We start from the raw sequence: 15,209 nt of genomic DNA on the forward strand, positions 1-15,209 counted from the left end.
CACTCCAGGCAGGGGTTCAGCATGAGGCACCCTCATGCTGTTCGGCTGTTCGGCTAAACTAGCAGTGCGAGCGCGAGCGAGAGGGAGAGGGAGAGGGCCGTGGGGTTGGTGTAAGAAACGTGATCGTCTCGGCATGCGCCAGGGCGCTGGAGTGTCTGTCTCGTCTGGCCCGCTCGTTCATGCTCCTACGGTCTCGGCATGATGTCCACACAAAGAAGCCTCCCGCGTACCCGACCGTCTCCAAATTTGTGTTTTGTTGCCCTGGTCTGTGCTCTCGCATGCCAAGGACCGTCCCTAGGAGAACAAAGGCTATTTAGTGGGCTACTCCGAGCCTAGTAGACGGAGATTCCCTATCGATGCTCCTCAGACCACTCACCATCTGGTGTGAGTCTGCACAAGGCCTGTACTACCATGTACGAGCTGCCTGCAGGTGGAGCTGCATAGGATCAAGCCCGGCAATGATTGGTTTTTTTGCCGTAGTTTGACCCTGCCATCTATCAATGGATCCAGGTCTATAGCAGGGGAGTATTACCGTATACAACCGATAGCCAAGGTGTGTATTAGACGACCCTGGCGAACGGCAGGTCTCGATCTCCGGAGCTCTTATCGATTCCTGGGGAGACGAGTACTGTACACGACTTATGAAGGGTGGCTTGACTTTGTGCATGTCAAGGCACGAGCGAGAGCCAACACTAGAGCCAACACAAGAGCCCACACACCCACCCGCCTGCCCAGTCCGTCTTCCCCGGACGCCACGCGGAAGGCAAAAGCTAGCAGGAGCCAGTACTAGATCGGATCCTCACTCCGGATGCTTCGAGTCAGAATAGTGTAGTGAACGGGCTTGCACTTGCGCTACCAGGCCGCAGCGGTAGGGCGGGCGAGCAGGCTGACAGGCCTGACAGCACTCGAGGGCGAGGCGGCCAAGCCATTTTGGCTTTTGGGGCCGCCCACGCGTCCGTGCCACCGCTGCAGATCCCACGCTGGGCTCGCCAGCTGGGCGGCCGGGCTTGCCAGGGCAGCTGGGGCGGCCGGGAAGCACGGCTACGGCGGAGCGTCTGGCCAGTGTATGACTTACTCCGGGGCTGCAGATCCTTAAACGGAGGAGGAAACCTTAACAGACTCAGCTGCTGGGGGACGTTGTTGCCGCTGCCAAACAGCACGTGTGATGATGAATCTGTGTTTGAGGCGTCTTCCTCCCCCTTTTCTCGGTGGCTGCCGAGTGCACCTCTGTGATGGATGCATCGAGCTTCATCTTGACGCCATCTCGCGCACTGTTCGCTCCCCAGATCGATAGATACATAGTAGTATCGTCGCATGCAAGCCAGGCGTCTTGCCTCTGCGTCTGCAGCGCCCACCCCCCCTCCCTTCCAAGGTTCCTTCCTTACCGTACCTGGGTAGGGCTCACTCCCAGACTCCCAGACTCCCTGCCTCACCGTGCATGCGGGTGCTATAGAGCCCTAGGCGCAGCTAACCCGCCAGCCCGTCAGCCCGTCTGCTGCTAACAACGCTCAACGTTTCGAATCTGGATTCGATAGCCCGTCGGATGATGCACGGACGACGAACCTCGCTAGCTGCACTGACTCGTACCACCCAAGCTTCGGCGTGTTCGTTCAAGCAGTCCTTCTATGCCATTTTGTGCATTCAATTCACGAATGCCGAGTGCTTTGCCATCCATCATGTCTGGTAATTTCGCCACGGGAATGGCAACAAGCTTTTGCCCTGCCGCTGGTTATACTCCTGGGTTCCCGTGGTACTATTTAGTAGCCCTCACAGATATACGCGGTACCACGTATCCCCTGCGGCCACCCGGTTTGAGAAAGCTCCAAGGTCGTGGGGAACACCGTGCCCAACGCCAGGAGCAGTGCTTAGCAGAGCTGTCGAATCGTCTCGCACGAGGCGTCTGGGGCCGGGACGGCGGGCTGGATGGCTGGATGGCTGGATGGCTGGATGGCTGGATGGCTGGATGGCTGGATGGGTGTGTCCACAGTAGCTACTAGGTACTATGTAGCACTGGTAGGCTCGCTAGCCAGATCCGGTGTGTGTGCTCGAACCTGGCAAGGGAGTCATGGCTGTCCGAACATGGGCGCACTCCTTAGCTGGGCCGGCTGGGCTGAGCTTTACGGAGTACGTACAGCACGGTACATGGGCAAGGTTCAAGCCTCAGAGATAGAGTTGGATGCTGCACCCCCACTGCACCCGAGGTACACGAACTGTGCATGTTACAGAGTTTGGGCCCCAACGGCGCGATGAATGCTACGCTCCAGGCCAGGGCTGCCGGGGTGGTCATGGCCCTTGGGATCACCAGCGGTGTGGGACAAACCCAGTGGGCAGAAACGCCAGTCCCAGTTGCTTGGTCGATTATGGTTTGGGCTATATTTGATATAACTTGGTGGCGTTCGTCTTTTTGTTCTTCTATGTCTCCCCGAACGGCCTGCGAGCATCCACATTTATGGTCTGTAGTCCGTGATCCTCCTTCCACCCCTTGTTTTACTAGGTCTGCTTTTGCAGTCGGTTCGCAGATGTCGTGAACATGTCAGCAAACTCATCCAACACCACGGATGGATCGGATATCTTCTCCACGGAATCCCAGAGCGGGACCGTGCTCGCCGTCTCAGCAGTCCTGACCGGCCTCTCGACGGTCGTGGTCTTGCTCCGGCTTTATACCCGCCAGTTCATCCTGAACACTGCAGGCGCTGATGACTGGACGATGGGCCTCGCTCAGCTGCTGAGCATCGCGGCGGGGACATCAACTATGTTAGGTGCGGGAGCGACATGGTTTGTGTGACCCATGAACACATCTAATGAGACTCGCAGAGGCACATTACGGCCTAGGTCGTCATATAGGAACGCTAAGCGAAGAAACCGTCCTCCGAAATCTTGAAGTAAGGAACCCAGTCGACAACAACTTCCCACAGTCACCTTCTTTGGCTAACACGCCATACCACAGTGCCTTTTCGGCGCAATTTTCAGCTACAACTTTGGAATGAACGTTATAAAAGTGTCCTTTCTGCTACAATATAGGCGTATTTTTCCAAGTCCACACCTCAAGACCATTTGCTTTTGGGGACTCATATTTGTCGGCTTCTGGACGGTCATCCAAGGCGTCATCCTCACCATAACTTGTATTCCATTGGCATCAATTCAACCCAGCACAGCGTCATTCTGTCTCGACACTCTACCAATGTGGGAGTTCACTTCAGCTGTGGGTCTCACCACAGACTTCGCCATCTTTCTGCTCCCAATGCCGAGCATCTGGAAACTCCCGATAGCCCGACGACAGAGAATAGTTCTTTTCGCGATCTTCGGTCTCGGGTTCTTGTAAGTCGCGGCGAGCTCAGCTGTCAAGGTTTTCTTTGAGGTCTAATATTCTGAGCAGCGTATGCGTCGTCTCAATCATCCGCCTCCCTAGCCTCCGAGCTGCTTCGGTGACAGAAGATCCGACCTGGGACGGCATCGGAGCCGCTCTCTGGACACTGACCGAGTTCAACGTCGCTATCTTATGCTCCAGCCTGCCGGTGCTGAGGCCACTCGTCTTCAAGTCCCCAGGGCGTGGCAGCAGAAAGACGATCACGGCCGACGCCGCAAAGAACGCCTCCATGCCAAATTCGAGGTCTGACGCGATGGAGCTGACGTCAGCATCGCGGAAGAAAACCATGAGGTCGACGGTGATACTCGGGCCTAACGAGAGCTCGGACGAGCTGGTCCATTCCACGATGGACGAGTTGATGTATCTGCCTAGTGAGCCTGGCAGCAGGCCGGGTGCCGATTACAACACCGCAGCCCTCACGGATCTTAATGCGGCAGAGCTGGGCCAAGGACAAGCAGTCAAGACATGGGTATATAGCGTTAAACGGGATGGATGATTAGAGGCGTTCCTGGAACACCCAGGAATGACCGGAGCTTCTCTTCCTGTACAGCTACCAGATACCTAATACCAGCGACTCGTTTCCAACTGAGACCTATTCAGTTTTGGTTCTTGTTGTGAAATCTTGATACGAGTGGACTAGTCGTTTAAGCAACTCGCTAATTCCCTGGCTTCTTAGTTTTGTGCACCCACGGCACCTTGCCTTCAAATGGCTCCTCGCCTTCTATGAAATCCAGACACGGCACTTTGCTGATCGTGGGCGAGCCTACAAGCTTTATGTAAAGGTTGTTGAAATCAGGAATGGCGGGGATCACATATTGGTCAAACAGCCAGTACCCCGTGTTCGGCCATGCGCACAGCCGAGTGCTGCGCCATGAGAACAGGTAGTCCTCCTCGACCCCCTCCTTGCGAGCAACGTGATACCGGTGAAAGAGGGCAGCCAGATCGGCCTCGCTAGGCACGACCTCCTTGTCGCCGGAATTGAGGAGGCGATTGAGCTCATTCACGAGCACAATGACGTCCTGCACCGCGTTGTTGTAGCCGAGCCCGGCGTTGGGCGTGAATTTGTGGGCGGCATCGCCGGCCAGGACGATGCGGCCGCTGCTCCAGTGCTTCAAGATGCCTTCCTCGAGGTTCGCCATGCCGGCGGATGTCCTGTGGGGGAAGACGTCCTTGACCCGGAGGCGGTCTCCGATCTTCATATCCGCGTGCTTGGAGGCGAACTCCTTCATGTCCTCCTCGGTGAAATCCACGCGTTCGGTAGAAGCTGCTTCGAGCTTTTCGTACAAAAACAGCCACGCGCGGTTGCGGCCGTTGATGAGCTGGAGCGAGGCCAGGTTGCCGTGAGTGATGCAGTGATCACCCGGTGGGAACTCCCAGCGCCTCGGGAACGAGCACCACATGGTCTTGTACGAGTGTTGGAAGGGCGCAATGTCGTTCACATCGGCGTCCGGGGATTTCCTCAATGTCAGTTCCCTCATGAGCGTTCGGGTCTGGCTGTGCACTCCATCGGCACCAAGAACAATGGACCCTTCGTATGTCGACCCATCGGTGCAGGTGGCTACTACACCGTCGCCCACATCCTCGATGCTCTGAAGCTTCTTGTTGGTATGGACACGCGCCCGGTCCTGTTCACTGAGTCCATCGTAAATGGTCTGGATGTAATCTGCTCGGTGAATTAAGAACGGGTACGTGCCGTGGCTGGGCATTCTGTGTCAGCCGCTTCTTACCCAAGTATCGACAACAGCCACCCAAGGTGAAGCATACTTCTCTCTTAACGCATGGGGGTGAAAGCTTTCCATAAACTTCCCCAGATTTGTGTAGTCTGCCCATCGCAGGAGCTCATGGCCTACCTCTCGCACTTTCTCGTATAGTCCGAATTGTGCCAGCAGACGCAGGGTGTACGGGAACAGGGCCAGAGACGCGCCGACGTCCTCGACGACCTCGGGCCGTCGCTCGAGCACGACAAAGTCGATCCCTGCCCTGGACAGCGAATGAGCGGCTGTCAAGCCTGTGGGGCCGGCCCCTATGATGATAACTTTGAAGTTCGACATGTAACCCGCTTGGTGATGTGAGACAAGAATGGAGGTTACGACGAGTAGAAGCTCTCGCGGACATGCCACTCCATAAGGGGCCTACAGAGCTTTTCGTGCTCCGACATCCTGCCGTGGGCCCCAAGAAACGCCCAATTGCATATGTAGGTGTTGGCTGTTATTGTGGATCCACTATGACTGACACCTCGGTTGTGGTGGGATCAGCTTGCTCCGTACACACCTGCAAGTCCCCTCAGGGATCCCGAGGTCCAGATGGCATGGCCCGACGTGGTTCTATCGCCGACGGAGCCACACTACGACCGAACCTCTACGGGTAAAAATGATATGATAACGACAAGTGTATGCGGAGAAATCATGCCAGACAAGTTGCAGATGGATCTTCTAAATACACATGTATTGTGGGAAACCTGCGGGATACAAGGCATTTCAATCAACTCTGGAGCTCATCTGCACATGTGTTTCGGCACTAAGCCAATCCTTCACAATCCCACATGCATGGGCCCACGATTGTGGCTTAGCAACGTTGCATCAACAGGACCCCATGCACTCTCCAACACTCCATATCGTGCATGCCAAGGGGCGATCAATTAGTAGTAGGCCAACGGCGCGTTGGGGACGATGCATATGTGGAGACGATACCAAATGCTTATCGAGACAATCACATGTGCGGCGACCCCTTGCTTGGCATCATGATCAGGGAATCCGATTATACAAAGAAAGAGTTGAATGATTTTGACTGTGTACGAGCTCTTGTCGGGTGCCCACCGCGCGGTCATGGTATCTGTCCTCGGGTTAGACTTGAAAATTTATTTATGTTCATCAACATCTAGTTACTAACTGGTTTTGCTTCTATTCCGCATACGTCCTGGGACATACATGGCGCCTTCATACGGAGGCGACATCTACCAAGCCGGAAGCTTTCAGCATACCTACCTAGATATATAAGCAAGCCTCTTAAATAGTATGTGTTTATAAGCAGTCTTATGTGAGAGTCATCCTGTGGATACCCTCCTTCATCTATCATCCATTAGAATACCCTTTTAAAGAATAACATTCTATAAAGAAACCCCTCTAGAGTTTAATTACTTAAGTAGAGGTAGTTTCGTTTTTAATTTAAATATATAAGATATATATAATATTAGTTTATAATAATAAATACTTAATATTTAAAATAATATAATAAGTTTTAAAATATATATAAAATAAAAATAAAATTATATAAATTTTATAATTTATTTATTATATATTAAATATAAATTATATAAAAATAAAAGTTTATATATTTAATAATTAAACTTTTATTTTTTAAAATATTTTAATAATATTATTTTATTATTTAAATTTTATTTATTTTATATAATATATAAGAAATATAATAAAAGAAAATTTAATAAAATAGTTAATATATTTTATATAAATTAAATAATTATTAACTTTATATTTAAAATATAAATTAATAAATAATTTAAAAATTAAAATAATAATAAATAAATAATAATTTAAATATATAAAATATAAAATAATTAAAATTTATTTAAATAAATAAATAAAAGTTTAATTTAATTAAAATAACTTTATTAAAATATAATATTATTTTAAAACGTATTATAATAGTATTATAAAAATTTATATAATATTTAAGTATATTTTTAATATTTAAAATTTATATATTAATAATTATTTTTATTCTTTTAAATATAAAGTTAAAAGATTTATAATTATAAAATTTTTATTAATTTTTATTTAACTATTTTATTATATTATAATTTAATTTAATTTAATTTAATTTAATTTAAACCTTTTAAATTTTTAATTTTTATTTTTAAATAAGTTAAAGCTTTATATTTCTTAAACTTAAATTTAAGATTTCTATAGATTTTAATATACTGTAGTAGGTATAAAGGGGTGTAAGTAAGTGATTAGATTTCTAGTTTAGTTATTAAATTAATTAGTAAGTTTTAAACTTAAAGTTAAAGTCTTTATTTTAACTATTTATAACCTAACTTAGAAATTAACCTAACTATATTTTAATTTTAACTCTACTTTTATATTCTTTATTATAAATAATAGTTACTTTTTAAAATTTATTAACTGTTAGAATACCCTTATTATAAGTATTTTAATTATATTTATTTTAATAGTTTTTAATTAGAATTTATTATTCTATAAGTATTATAACTATATTTATAATTAAGCTACTTTTTATAACTATTTATTAAAACTATATTTTTATAACTACTTATTAGACTAGAAGGGATACTTTAATTAGCCTAGTCTCTCTCTTTCTTCTCTCTTTTTTTTTCTTTCTCTCTTCTTTACTCTCTTCTTTTATATATAATAGTAATATATAAAGCCTGTTTAGTAGTTTTTATTATTTATAACTAAAAGCCTATTTACTTAAATAACTATTATAATATTGTTAAAAAGCTTATTTAATATAACTTTTAATTATATAATAAAGATATTATAAAGGATTAAAAACCTTTTAAAGTTATTTATATTATATATTTCTTTTATTATTTTAATAATAATAAAGATTACTTTATTTTTAATTATTATAAAGATTATTCCTTTTATTAAATTGCTTTTTAAGAGGATTTCTTTATAAAGAAAGCTATACTTTAAGATTAATTTTATAAATAAAACTATTTAATTATTAAGTAAAAGAGGTAATTTATAAAACAATAATTACCTATTTAAACTATTTTAATTATTAATTTTTAATAGTAGAATTAGGCCCTTTAATAGTAAATTAATATTTTTAAATTATAAAATATTATTTTAAAGAATTAAAAGATTATCTTTAAGAGTAATTATAAAGCTTTTTAATAGTAAGTTAATAGCTTTAGATAGTATAATTAGGCTTTTAAGAGTAATTATAATATCTTTTAGAAGTAAGTTAAAGAGTATATTTTAATTAAGACTACTTTTTATACTATTTTTAGTTTAAGTTTTTAATATTTATAAAGCTTTTAATAAGTAGTTCCTTATTAAATAATCCCTTATTAAGTAACCTTTTAAGTTTATAAAAAGTATAATAAGATTTATTTATTAAGATCTACCCTATTTAATTATATATATTTAAATGTTTATAAGTACTACTAATTACTAATATCTCTATTATTACTATCTATATATACTTAACCTATTAGAGATAAGTTAATAAGGATATCTCTCCTTTTTTATATACTTATTAATATTTTTTTAAGCTTATTAAGTTCTTTAATTTTATTAATTAAGTAACTTATATAATAAGTAAGCTTTATATTAGTTAGGTAATAAATGCTAATTAAGTGATAAATGTGCTAGTTATATAACTTTGTAGTAGATTTTTAAAATATATTATTTATATACTTAAAAGAGGAGGACTATATAAGGTTAAGGTATGTAAGTAATTGAAGTAATAATGGTGAGAGTGACTATTAGAGCGACCGTCAGAGCGACCGCTAGAGTGACCGCTAGAGCGATCGTTAGAGTAATTGTTAGAGTGATTGTTAGAGCAACTAGTTAGACTATTAGTCGGACCGATAGTCAACCTACTAGAGTAATTATTAGAGTGATCGTTAGATTAACTCTTATTAAACCGACTATTAAAGTGATTATTAAACTAATTAATTAAGTAATTAGTTAAGTAAATAAAGTAATAGCTTTTATAGCCTTAATTATTTAAAAGGTAACGGACTATATATACTTATAGGTAGCTAATAGCTATCTATTAATTAGTAAAAGCTATATAATATATAATTAAGTAAGTTAAGACTTAATTTTACCTATTAAAGGAATTTAAATTTAAATAAATTAAGTAATTTATAAATATTGATTTAAAGTGTTTTTAAAGCACTTAAATTAACTAAATTATAATTATATACTTAATAGTAATTCTAAGTAAATTAATAATTTAATTAAAAAACAGCTTTATTAGTAAATGGAGCCTTCTAATTAGTTAGAAGTAATAAGGATATTATATTTTCTTTTTACCGCTTAGTATTTATAGTAGGTATAAAGGGGTGTAAGTAAGTAATTAGATTTCTAATTTAGTTATTAGATTAATTAGTAGGTTTTAAATTTAAAGTTAAAGCTTTCATTCTAACTATTTATAACTTAATTTAGAAACTAACTTAACTATACTTTAATTTTAATTCTATCCCTACATTCTCTATTATATATATTTTAAATTAGGTTTATAATCTCTTAGCTTTTTTAAAAATATATTAATTATTTTAAATAATAATAACTTTTTTAAAGTAGAGGTTTATTTTATATAGTTATAAATTTAATTATTAATAATTATTTCTTTTTATTTATAATAAAGTTATTAGAATTATAAACTTAGATAATAGAGTATAGTTACTTTATTTAAAGGTTATCTTTTAGTTTAATAAGTTATATAATAGTTTAAGTAACTACTTTTAAGTAGTTTTACTTATAATATAATAAAGTTAATAAATAGATATTTATTTAAGTAGAGTTAGAACTCTTAAAGGAATAATAGCTTTTATTTTTACCTATTTTAACTAACTTACTTAAGTTATATAATAATATTATATATAGTATTTAATAGTATTAAAACTAACTTATAATTTATAATAGTTTTAAGTTTTAATAAACTTATAATATTAGTTTAAACTAATTAAATATAACTTAATATATTAATATAGAAGGTATCTTTTAATAATAGATAGTATTATAAATATAATAGATTATAAAGTTATTATAAAAAGTTTTATATAGTAAACTTAATTAAGTTAATCTTTAAAAGATATATTATATTTTATCCTTTTAAAATCCTAATTATTTACTTTTAATTTAATAGTAGAATTAAAAAAACATAAATAATCTATAACTATTTCTATATAACTTATAGTTTACCTAAGTACTTATATTATTTACTCTATGGCCTGAAATCCTGGTTGGTAAATATATAGGTAGATATTATTTTAATGAAAAGACGGAGGACACACTATGGTTCTCGAGCCCACAGAATCCATGGCCGCGGAAGTTCAGCAGAAGTGGAATCAGTTCTTCCAATGTTGCATGTGCTTTAGTCAATAGAGGGTATCATTTAGTGGCTGCTACCATGGTCATCTTTTAGAACATAGGAAGTAAAAAGAGGAAACGGAAACCATCTTGATTCTAAGATGGCTAACACAAGTGAGCCATACTCAAAATACCCAGACGGAAGTGCAGGTGAACCCATGGGTTTCAACATCTCTAAAGGGCAGAGTATACCAATGTAACCCATAGTATGATACACCAGAGCATTCACTAGGTTTTCGGACGGGTGAGCTTTAAACCTTCTTTGGAATCTTACTATCTGGCATGTGTTGCACCCAAATGATTGTTATGAGACACCTAGGTATTGGGGGTCATGTATGATCTTGATGCCATAAACAAACCACTTTGGCTCTCAATATCTTTATACGGACAATCAAACTAACCACTGACTAGACTGAACTAGATACATCATAACGGGTGAACTAAAACTCGAAGTCGAACTTGAACTTGAAAATGAAAGACCATGGACGGTTATTGGACACCAAGTATTATATGCCCTATCTTGCGTTGATTTTCAACTTTCCCAGTGTCATACTTTGTCTCTTAGCCATGGCTGACACAGATCTCCCGAGTTCATCATTATTGGAAACAACTGTCCTGCCACACAGTCGCATACCAGTACATTGGAATGTATCACTTTACCCCAGTCCTAAATATATCTCGACGAATCCGACGCCGTCAATCAGCATTTAGTCTCTCTGAAACCACCGCATGTAATTTGTCTTTCTTCTGTGAGGGCTCGAAAGGCTGATATTATCCCGGCTTATGGAGTTGGGAATACAGTCATGCACAAATAGGCGTAGCACCCTCCTCTTCTCCAGAAACTGTGGTTCAGACGAGTCCTCCAACGATGAGACGTGGCTAACACACATATACAATGTATATGGCACTGCCTATTATGGTAAATTCTCAAACCCCAGAGTTGATTTTGTCAAAAATAATAATAATAGGGGTTACAAAAATTAGCAAGGAGCAGATGACAATCAATTTCAAAGGGAGGCTTTCAGGGATCCGGCATGCTCAATAACATCCAAGCATCTACTACATCAAAGTTATCATGCGATTCACAGGCCGGAAGTGGGGATGTACCGAAACAATCTCACTTTGAAGAATCCAGCTGAATGAGAGCGTCCATTTCACCTTGCGCTGCAGACGCCTTGTGTCGGCTATTATGCGTCTTTTATGTGCTCTATGGTCATCATTGATGGGAGTTTGCCATGTCTTACTACACAGCTCTTTCTAGCATTTCATATCATGCACTCGTTTCTTTTTCATTACTTGCGGGTCTGCAGAATCAGCTGAATGGATGTTCTGTTTGGCGACTCCCGATTGTGTTCGATTAGAAATATCGGCAGTGAAAGGTCCGACACGAGACAATTGTTTGGTGTTGCAAAGCGCCAACTCTTAAGGATCCCAATTCACGGGTTGAGAACTGCCGTGGTGTCAGATCGTGGTACGGCGGTGGAGTGTCATCGCTTCTTGATTCCAATCCGGGACTATGATCTCAGGAACAACCTTGGAATGCCTCGGCAATCTTGTGGCCCTCATCGGGATGCAGACATGTTTGGCATCCGACGGCAAGATCCGGTTGCTCAGGGACAAACACTGCCATTGTTCCTAGTTGACCACGGCGGGTTGAGCTGCTTCCTTCCGTCAGGTCACACCAGGCGCTGTAACGCCAGGGAAGCTGTGGAGGAAGGCGAGTGGAACGGATGGGCCGTTGGCTGTCAGAGGGTCGAACCGTCACCGCTGCGTGGCCGATGGACAGCGTTCAGCGTCAGCAGGCACCGGTGCGCAGGTGACCGCCGTCTCGGATACCAAGTGCCGCAGCTTAAAGCCCCGTGGTGGAAGATTGGGTAGGAATTTGGCGGTCGTCGCTTGATCAAACACACGACTCCCGCCGCGTCATGGGTGCGGCGTTGGGCAACTGCTCGGGGAGTGGCCTGTTTGGGTTAGATGAGGGAGAACGTACGGTAGATACCAGGCCGGTATGTAAGTCGTGGGTGGGCAACGCTGGCAGTCCACGTCGTTCTAGCGCAAGGGGGGTGGTTGAAACACAGTGACAGCGTGTGGGGAGCCAATGGATTTGGTGGACAGGCCGTGGTGGTGTTTCCTGCTTTGTTTGACACGCAGCTGTTGAACGGGTTGACAGGGGTCGCAGGGGCTGCTGCAAGGGGCAAGCTCCACTTAGAGCCACACCCCTGCTCCCGCCCGGGCGCTTGTGAGCCAACCAAGCGCGTAGCAGAGCTCGCATCTTAGACACACCCCGTCGACGACAAGGGAAGCTCCCGGGCTGGGCTGCAGACCACCATCGCATTGTGAATTGGGAGCCATTGTTTGTGGGCGTTTTTTTTGTTGGTTGCCGTCCCTCATTGTCTGCAATCTTCAAGTCTTTCAACCAGTCACTCGAACAAGGCAGTCACCGGCCTCGACTTTCTTCGATTCTTGTCCCCATATTTAATTCCTACCCTCCTCCCCATCTCTTGGCATTCCCTCGTCGTCGTGCTCTCTTGTCGATCATCAAAAACACTTAACATCAGCGACAGCTGCCACCTACAGCCTGTAGACCCCGACCTTCTTCGTTCGGTTTGCGTTTTCGTCGGCAACTTCTCTGCCAAGAGTCCGGAACTCTTCTCTTCTTCGTTTTCTGTTGTCCTTCTTTCTCCCTTCTCCCTTCTTCCTTCTCCAGTTTCCCCTCTGAGGGCGACCCTCTTTTCCAAACTCGTCAAAATGTCTTTTACATTCAGCAGCAGCCCTGCTAGAATGGTCACCCTTGTGGTCGCCATGATGGCCGTCCTCGTCGAGCCCCACATGATCATGGCCACTCCAAAGCCATATGGAAACCCCGACAACTCTCCTCTGACCTCCAACAACTACCCCTGCAAGGTCACCAGCGACCCAGCCACTTTCTACAAGACGGATGGCATCATCGATCAGAACTCCATGGTGGCTGGTGAGAAGCAGTCCCTGTCCTTCTCTGTAAGTAATCAACCCCCCCTGCAAGACAGATGGAAAAGTCCATGTAGCTAACTCGAGAGCAGGGTTCTGCCGTGCACGGTGGCGGTTCCTGCCAGTTGGCAATCACTTCTGACATGCAGCCGTCTGCGAATACCTCTTGGAGGGTCCTCCTGAGTATCGAGTCTGGCTGCCCGAGCAAGGATGGCAGCGGCCCCAGCACCTACGACTGGACGCTTCCAGCCGACCTGGCGCCCGGTCACTACAGCTTCGCCTGGACCTGGTAAGTTTCGCTTGTCTAACCCAAAATCTGAGAGCTTGATACAGAATGCTAACCGCCCGCCTCGCAGGATCTCCAAGCTGGCAGGTCAGCCCGAGTACTACATGAACTGCGCCCCCATCTCCGTCACCGCTGCCAAGGCGAAGCGCGACACCGAGGGCGTTTCCCTGATCCCCAGAGCCGATACATACCCCGAGATCTTCGTTGGCAACCTGGCCGATATCAACTCGTGCAAGTCCTCTCCCAGCTCGGACCCCCTGTATCCCGACCCGGGACAGAACGTCGAGAAGCTTCTCGAGGGCGCCTCGCCTGCCTTCTCGTCCATCTCGGGCAGCGGCTGCGTCCCTGTTGGACAGACCGAGGGTCCTGGTCCCCTGCCTACTGCCACCGCCGGCGACACGGGTGGTGCTGCTGCGGGAACGCCCCCCGCCGCGAGCGCCAGCGCGACTGCTTCCTCGACCGACTCTAACCCGGCTCCTGGTTCTCCCTCGGGTGGTGTCTTTGCGACGACTGGTGATGGCACCACTTCAAGTGCCGCCGCGTCAACCACGCTATCCACCAGCACAACCACATCCCAGGCGGGATCCGTCTACGTCAGCCCAGTCCCGGTGGGATCCGCCACCTCTGCCTCACAGAACTCCGGATCAGCGACCGGTTCAGCAGCTTCTAGCACGACCTCAGCCATCACTTCCGATTTCGCGACCGTTTCCGCAACCTCGGCAACCAAGCCGGCCCCGTCTGCCACCCTCTCGCCGACCAGCGGCTCAGGCTCAGGCTCCGGCTCCGGAAACTCAACCGGCTCGGCTGGTGGCGGTTCGTCTTCTGGCAAGTCGGGACCCTGCACGTCCGAGGGCATGTTCAACTGCATCGGCTCGCAGTACCAGCAGTGCGCTTCCGGCGCCTGGACCGCGATGAAGGCCCTGCCCGGCGGAACCGTCTGCACGCAGGGAGAGTCGGAGAACCTGTGGGCGCGCGACGCCGCTGCTGCCCCCGAAAACCGCGTCCGCAAGCTGCGTTGGGCTGGCAAGCGGTGGGTTGACCGTGCCGCTTAATTCTGTTGGCCCCTTGGCTTAGGAAGAAAAAGAAGTCCCGTCGGTGGGTGGTTCAGAGGGCTGTCTGTAGATAGCAACCCGGGCAACAGCAGGGTCACGATAATTTTGGTGTTTGCCCAAGGTAGATATTGTCCTTCAGACACTCGCCGGCCGGTGTCTTTCATTCTCTTGTTCACAATTTGATTCTGGCGTTCCGGCTCGGAAAGGAAAGGACTGGCAAGGTAGATTACGAATCGATACCCCTTTGATGATCACAACTAGAGCCTCATCATTGCCCTCTGCTACTGCATTGAAGTTGATTACTGTGCTGACCCTATTGATTGCTGCCTGTTGACAAAGACTTAGCCGGGGCGCGTTTTCTTCACCGAAACGGTTGAAATTTGATCTTGGTCGAGCGAAGCGGATTCTTTCGTTTTAGTGTTCTCACCGCGGTCATGTCTTTTCGATTG

The 15,209-nt window shown here is 44.4% G+C and overlaps 3 protein-coding genes across 3 annotated transcripts; 2 read left to right on the plus strand and 1 right to left on the minus strand.

The window, feature by feature from the left end:
• Positions 1-2,530: 2,530 nt before the first annotated feature.
• KVR01_000765 (uncharacterized protein) lies at positions 2,531-3,863 on the plus strand (the record flags this gene model as incomplete). Its single annotated transcript, XM_044783440.1, has 2 exons — positions 2,531-2,754; positions 3,377-3,863. The coding sequence occupies 2 exons, from the start codon at positions 2,531-2,533 to the stop codon at positions 3,861-3,863; spliced, it is 711 nt and encodes a 236-aa protein (XP_044650714.1).
• On the minus strand, positions 3,842-5,583 carry KVR01_000588 (uncharacterized protein). The gene is made up of 2 exons (XM_044792435.1): positions 5,132-5,583; positions 3,842-5,065 (listed from the first exon to the last, which is right to left on the minus strand). Exons 1-2 carry the CDS (start codon positions 5,416-5,418, stop codon positions 4,024-4,026), a joined length of 1,329 nt encoding a protein of 442 aa, XP_044650537.1. The 5' UTR covers positions 5,419-5,583; the 3' UTR covers positions 3,842-4,023.
• Positions 5,584-12,887: 7,304 nt separating this feature from the next.
• On the plus strand, positions 12,888-14,992 carry KVR01_000236 (uncharacterized protein). The gene is made up of 3 exons (XM_044787636.1): positions 12,888-13,452; positions 13,515-13,711; positions 13,779-14,992. The coding sequence occupies exons 1-3, from the start codon at positions 13,204-13,206 to the stop codon at positions 14,758-14,760; spliced, it is 1,428 nt and encodes a 475-aa protein (XP_044650185.1). The 5' UTR covers positions 12,888-13,203; the 3' UTR covers positions 14,761-14,992.
• The last annotated feature ends 217 nt before the right edge of the window (positions 14,993-15,209 follow it).

This window comes from Diaporthe batatas (genome assembly GCF_019321695.1).
Source record: "Diaporthe batatas strain CRI 302-4 chromosome Unknown Contig00001, whole genome shotgun sequence".
Classification (NCBI taxonomy): domain Eukaryota; kingdom Fungi; phylum Ascomycota; class Sordariomycetes; order Diaporthales; family Diaporthaceae; genus Diaporthe; species Diaporthe batatas.

Bases quoted from the DNA above. Each gene is read 5' to 3' on its own strand.
- KVR01_000588 (XM_044792435.1), bottom strand. From the start codon at position 5,418: ATGTCGAACTTCAAAGTTATCATCATAGGGGCCGGCCCCACAGGCTTG. The intron at 5,066-5,131 runs GTATGCTTCACC...CAGAATGCCCAG, and splicing joins CCCCATGCGTTAAGAGAGAA to CCACGGCACGTACCCGTTCT.
- KVR01_000236 (XM_044787636.1), top strand. From the start codon at position 13,204: ATGTCTTTTACATTCAGCAGCAGCCCTGCTAGAATGGTCACCCTTGTG. The intron at 13,453-13,514 runs GTAAGTAATCAA...ACTCGAGAGCAG, and splicing joins AGCAGTCCCTGTCCTTCTCT to GGTTCTGCCGTGCACGGTGG. The intron at 13,712-13,778 runs GTAAGTTTCGCT...CCCGCCTCGCAG, and splicing joins TACAGCTTCGCCTGGACCTG to GATCTCCAAGCTGGCAGGTC.